The 6898-nt window shown below is 39.8% G+C and overlaps 1 protein-coding gene across 6 annotated transcripts in view; it reads right to left on the bottom strand.

Annotated features, from left to right (window-relative positions):
• Positions 1-5024: 5024 nt before the first annotated feature.
• The window catches only part of MEIS2 (Meis homeobox 2), a 182797-nt gene continuing 180923 nt past the window's right edge, over positions 5025-6898 (bottom strand). For 3 of the 6 annotated variants that reach the window (XM_075065489.1, XM_032789309.2, XM_032789310.2), the window contains exon 12: positions 5025-6459. In XM_075065489.1, coding sequence (XP_074921590.1) covers positions 6173-6459 — 287 coding nt within the window. In that variant the 3' untranslated portion in view covers positions 5025-6172. The remainder of the gene's footprint in view (positions 6460-6898) is intronic. The other 3 variants (XM_075065490.1, XM_032789312.2, XM_032789313.2) reach the window with 1 other exon arrangement.

Here is a 6898-nt window from a genome sequence, read left to right as displayed (position 1 = left end):
ACTGATAACCCAGACACTCGAGACTGAGTGGCAACCCAGTCCCCTTTTCTAGGGTGAATGTGCGTAACGCAAGGAACTTGGCTCAGTAAACAACCTAAACCGTCACTGAAATTCAGAGACCCCATTATTAATTTAGGGGTCTTGATTAAGTGATTTGGGACACTGATTATCTGAGGAGTCTATGTGATGGCCAGGGGAGTTGTTTGCTCGCGGTATATGGAGCACAGTGTGGGGATTTCTACACAATTGCAGTCTGGTAAATATTAGGAACGCCGTAGTTTTATTTGAAACATAGAAATTGTTTCAATTTTCTCTCTAGCCGTCCCCCTTGCAATTTTGTAGCTAGCTCGACTATATTAGAAATAAGAAATGCATACTACTCAGGACGCTGTTTTTTTCTGATCTGGATCTGGCATGCACCGTAGCAAAGAAGTTTATACTATATCTTCTAGGAGCTAATTTAAGAAATGTTAAACAGCTTTGGGGCAATTCTAGGCAATTGTGAGCTCAGGGCCCCAGCCGTCTTCTCAAGTCAATGGTGGAGTTAACCCTGTGTAAATGAGCTCGGAATCCGGCGCATAAACTGGATGTTATAACAAGAAATGTGGCAATATTTGTTTTAAGAGGCCTGCAAAAGATGTGCAAAATAGCCTTGTCCAGATCTGCATTTACTTTCAAATGTTAACTTTGAGGCGTGTTTACAAGTTGATTTAGAAATGTAAGTTCATTACTATGTATATAATTGCTTTATTAGCAGGCTGTGTGCTTAAAGATATACCTGTAAACACTGTATACTAATTATCATGCACATTACATGTAACTCATGCAATAAGGTGCAGTCTCCACCTAGGATATTGTATAGACACACATGGAGCAAATGCGTGTTCAGCTCGACTCCATCAGTGTTGGGCGGGGGATGGGAAAGAGGAATTGGGGACACAAAACACGTGCTACTAAATGCAACAATGTTCTATCCAAATAAACTAAGTAACCCTTCTGGTGCCCTTTGGAAATATTTTAAGGAAACAAGATGCTCTCACTTTCGCGGGACCATGTGAGACACAGGACAAGTTGGAAAGAAGAGAGCGTCATGAAGTGGTATTGTCCCTAACCATTTTTTCTTCGCATCACTTTGCCTTGTTGTTATTTAAAACGATCGACTTTCAGATGCATGCCCTTTGGAGAGAAAACAACAACAACAACAACCCCTCAACCTGTCCGCTGGCTGTGCTCAGAAGCTTAGCTGTATTATAATAAAATTTACGGCGCCTTTAACAACTCACAAGTAAAATCATTAAAATTCGCTTTAATTGAGAAAATATTGATATTTAACTCTAGAAAGAGCGAAATCGCAATGTAACTGCAAACTTTCACCAATATAACAGCGCCTTACGGAGACAACGTTCGGTCTTCAGCAGAGCTGCTTTAAGAAGTGATTCGAAACAAAGAAAACATGACCACGAGGGAGACAACTACAATTTTGAAATGAAAATTATTTACATGCACTTCCCTCTCCGTAGCTGCAAACGCTCAGGCTCCATTTTCAGAACGCTCAGCACAAGTGCACAGGGCGAGAACTTGGCCCCCAGCAGAGAAGCAGCAGTTCGTATTCAAACTAATGATAAACTTTACCAGGGAAAGACTGATGCCAACAGATTTGAAGGGAACATTTTCACAAGCAAAACTGCAGCCTCTTTTTAAATGTAATAGATCTAATGTCATTTTCTTACTTTCCGCTGTTTTGTTTTTTTTTAAATCTATTGGTAAAGAGAAAGGAAGGGGAAAATCCCGCCCTGGCTTTCTATCTTATTTCTGTATCTGTTTTTGGCATTATAGAAGAGCAAAGAAGTTTTTGTTTGGTGGTTTTTCATTGATCAGTCACTCTGAGCTAATGTAATTATCCTCATCAATAGAAGGCTGCAGAGAGAATCATTATGTGGGTGACATTGATAAATGATCACCCAAGAGCTGCCTTTTCTCTTGGGTACCCCCCCATCTGACCCTCCCACATACACAAGGTAGCCATAGAAACACCTTGAGGTCTTCAAACACTGCTACAAATGGGAACAGAGAGAGAAACCCAACTTCACACACTTTCCTCCCCACTAAAATCTTCTTCTGAAAATACCACTCTGCCTCGCTAACTCCCTGTACTTGGCCTCTGTGCCGTCGCAGAGACTAGCCCATTTTCTATAGTCCAGTGGGTTTCTCTTGAGGATTTAAATACAAAATAAACACGGCGGTACAGTGCGAATATGTCGCTGTTTCTCGAAGTAATTGCGTGTAACGCAAAACCCATTCGTTTGAGAGCCCTTCTTTTAAGTTGAGCAGCAACCACACAGAGTGGGTCCCATCCAGCAAACAATTCAGCGGCGGGGCAGGGCGGCGGGGGTCTCTTTAGAAAGTGCTCAAACCTGAATAATTAGTATTAATACTAATTATTAGTAGTAGCAGTGTTACTATAAGGACTGGTCTGTTTCTTTCTAGCGCTTTCCCCATCCACAGCCCGTTTTCGTTCAGCCACCAACAACCCATCGAGAGAGGTAATTGATTCATAATGATCCACAAATCGATGCGTTAGAAGGGGCGACGGTGTTTATTCTACTCCTAAAGCTGCAAGTAAAGTAGCTTTGATACTGGGTGAGGATGGAGGGGCGGAGTTGTTTGGCGGTGCTGGGTCATCCATCATCACTGTCGCAGAGGGGCAACCTCCCTTCTGTCTCTTTCTCTCCACCAAAGCGATTAATATTAAAATCGGCCTTCAAACACGTTGCCCAACAGTCTCTATTCTCAGCACAGCACCCCCCCACCCCAAGGACAAAGATGCCGGGTTTCCCCAGCCCGATCAGAATTCCACCTCCACAGCAGCTTGCTCAGCGATATTGCTGGAGCTGTGCGGTTCCCCCCTCCTTCCCCTGAAGGCGTGTTAAAAAAAAGTGTTTAAAAACAACATTTGCTATTGATTCCAACCAGGATCGTAATTGTGAAGAGTTGCGAGGCGGAGATATCACCGCAAAGTCGCGCGAAATCTTTCCCTTTCAAGCCAACACACGCTTCCTGCAGGGACACGCCTATAAAGGACGGGATTTGGGGATTTGTCCTGAATCCACTGGGCTGCCTCTCAAAATGAAAGGTGAAGTTAAGCAAATGTTTACAGGATCCTCCCAGTTCTAAAGGCAATGCAGTGAGGGCCCTCATTCGCCCTGTCAAATGCTTGGAGTGCACGACTGATCTGTAACTTGTGTAGGAACAGACCACTGACTGGATCCTTTGAAAAACACAGGTTCCATCTTGTGACAGCTGCTAGATAAATTTGCCACATTTTCCCCACACCTGCAAATCAGCTCTGGGCCAGACATATATAAAGCATTTCCACCAACATTTCCTCTTGTAGTCAGGACAGGACTCTGCCGAAAGGAGGCACAGACACGGACATCGTTTCCCACTTCTCCTTTTGCAGCGCACAGTCAAAAGTCCTAATTTGGGAGTAACTGCAGCCCTCTCCCCAGAATTTCTTAGAGAAGTGGAAATTTATATGCCAAGTTTCCACACACATATATAGCAAAACAAGAGGAGTTTTTCTATTATCCTTCGTTTCTCAGAACATAAGCAATTTTATTCAGACTACAGTATTTCCTTTCACACTATATCGCTGTCAAAACACTATTCCCGTTTTTTTTAAGGTTTGACAGCTGAGCATTTCTTAAATATACCTACATCGGAACTCTTCATATTAAATAGCAAACCTCAGATTGGAGCAATCTGTTTACATTGGATTCCAGCAACAACTCCCGCAGATTACAGCCCAGCGAGAAAATACACCAGCATTACAAATATTTAACTCATTACAAAAATAACAGTTTACTACGGAAAAAAAATCTCGCTGATCTTTATATATATATATATATATATATATATATAATTTTTTTTATTTATATATATATATATATATTTATATATATATATATACATATAATTCCTCCTCAAATCGGAGGGGAAAATGACAGCAAATTGGATACAATAAGTAGCTTCGTTTTGAGATGCAAAGACAACTCTTCTTTGATTCTTATTCTTGTTATTTCTCTCATCAAAATAATCAAAGACTTTGAAATCGAGAGAACAGAGTGTGCGTTTCATATAGGAATTAAGGATCGGGGCGTTTTTAATCAGGACAAAAAGAATGAAAGCCAAATGTGGAATCTCCCATCCTCTAAATTTCAGAGAATGCCTTAAAAGTCTGCTACAAAGCAGGACCGATTGCTAAATTAACTCTCCCGCCCATTCCACTTGCATCCTTCCTTCCTTTGCCAGCAGCAAAGGATTTACTCAGTTCAGAAATTAAACATTAACTGGGAAGTTAAGACTTTTTCAACATTCCAAAGGTAAAAGTTGTCAGTTTTTAATAATACAGGAGAAAGAGGGTTAAAAAATTACAAATATTTAAACCAGTTAACAGTTGTTTCCTAGAAAGTAAAGATAATTAAGGTATTTTTATTCTCCGAGATAGCAGTCCCTCTTCTTGGGACCCGATTCTGTTACCACTGAAGTAATGAGAAAATTCCCACTCACTGCAGAGGAGGAAGGTCCAATTTCCGGCTATAATGGCTTAGAGCTAGAGCATAGCATGCTTTCCTTCCATTTAGTAGTTTCAGAGCACAAGATGTCTGTATTATTTTGGTTAAAACAAATCCTCCTCCTCTCAGTGAACCTGGATCATCTAATTACATTTCAAAAGTTAAATTTACGTTTTCCCAATTTATCCACCTGATCCTTTTTGCTTTTGGTACATAAAGTATAATCTGATGAGACTACATTTGAATTTTTTGACCTGGTGTCTGTGCATATGTCTGTTCAGTAGAAATGTGCAAATTCAGATGTTGTCTCCTCAGACTATGCTATGTGTGCTGTGATCTCTGATTTTACCAGCCCTTCTTCAGAATCATTAGTAAGAAATCCATCTTCGACATTTTTGCCCAGCAAATGCCATCTTTCCCAATCATGATTAAAAACTCAAAAGCCTAACAAAAAATCAAAAATGAAATATTTATTACCGCATTTTGTGACTTAACACCTTTTTTTTAAACATAACGTCACAGTCCTCATACAAGTATTTTAATGTAAATTTTGACAAAGCTTAAAGGTAACAGCATTTTCTTCTAGTGAGGAACACGTGCTGAGAAAGGAAGAATTCATGGACATACAATACCAATTCCACAGCAGATCTGATACTAGCAAAACATTCTTTTTTTTTTCTTTTTCAATTGAGGTAAACACATAGAATATCTAACATGAAACAATTAATAGACCGAACTCTGTACGAAGTTTGTTACAGTATTCTCTTGCTTTTTTCCCAAGCTTTGAGTTCATGATAAAGTTCTAGGTTTGGTGCAAAGACCATTAGTAACTTCTTTCATTGAGAAAGCTGCCCAACTTTAGTTTTGTTTTGTCCAAAGCCAAGGCTCAGAACCACTGGAAGAAGCTCCTGCTCTGTCTTTTAAATTTTCACCTGCAAGCTCTTTGAAGAAGAGTCCAAAAAATAGGTTTTTGAAGCACAAACTATAAAGATCTGTTTGAAACTAAAGGACACATTTATGAAGGAACAAAACCCAGGGGACGGCAACGCCTTCTTGGAACTGTCTTCTGAGTGATCAGAGACCCAGCAGGACTTTTCATCTTCATCTCCAGGGTAATTCTTTTTTCACTGGCCAAAACTGGTCTGAAATATACTGTAGTCTTTCATGGATAGTGACTTCACTGGTGAACCAAAACAGTCATTCTTTTGGGAACAACACACATAGTGTGGAAAACAAGGAATTTTTTTCTTCTAAAACTATTTGAGGCAACATAACGGAGTGATCAACAGAAATGTACAAGTTAACTTAGTTCCTATGTTTATACTACAGTAGTTATAACTCTTGGAGTCTTTTTTGTTTGTTTTTTCCCCTCAGAGGATCTTTACATGGACATAATTGTTTCAGTGAGCCCATGATTTCACATTTCTGTTCTTTTCTCATTGGTCCTCTGTTGTTGATGAAAAATGACAAAAGTAAAAAATAATCACAGCTGTCTGGAATTTTGTTTTAAGTGTCAATATCTGGTCAAAGTTCAAAAGTCTTAAAATAGGTTTGATTTTTTTGTTTGTTTTTGTTTTTTTCCCTTGAGTTCCCTTATACTATTGGGCATGAATGTCCATAACCTGTCCACCAACATTGGGGTCTACAAAATTTAACATTGTGGGGCTCTGTGCTGATATGGTCATTCCAGGGTGGGTAGGGGGTCCGCTGTGCATCATCATGGCTGGGTGATGGGGGTGACTTGACAAATATGAATGGATTTGGGGTCCATGTCTTAACTGAGTAGGGTGTGGGGTCCTCTGGGGAGGAGTGTAACTTGGCTGTGCCATACTCATACCCATAGGACCGCCCTGAGAGACGCAGTCCCCTGGCATGCCTTGCAAACCTAGACAAAAAGGGTAAAAAAAATCAGGTTAGGTTCCTAAACACTTTTACAATTTACCCATCTAAAACGAACAAGAAAAACAACAGACACTGAAAATCTTCCATCTAAATTTAGCGGCAGATTCTTGCCAATGTTTGCAGACATTCAAATTCTAGTTTGAATTTAATTTGATCATTCAGCAGGATAATGCACATAACAGAACTAAATATTGAGCACAACTGAGTGTCACAAAACGTAAGCGTACTTTAAAAAGACTAGTGAGTGAATTTCTATGATAAATTCCAGGAGGATGCATACTGTTCAGTAAAGACATGTCAATTGAATATAAATATCTAATTTGTTTGGTTTTGGTATTTTAAAAATATAAAGGCTATCGCCTGTCCTGGTTCTGCACAAGGAGTATCAATGCAAGTTCCACACACAGATCAATGGCCCCAAC

The sequence above is a fragment of the Chelonoidis abingdonii genome, chromosome 4, assembly GCF_003597395.2.
Source record: "Chelonoidis abingdonii isolate Lonesome George chromosome 4, CheloAbing_2.0, whole genome shotgun sequence".
NCBI lineage: Eukaryota > Metazoa > Chordata > Testudines > Testudinidae > Chelonoidis > Chelonoidis abingdonii.
The sequence above is the reverse complement of the archived record's forward strand: the minus strand, read 5'-3'. Positions and strand labels throughout refer to the sequence as shown.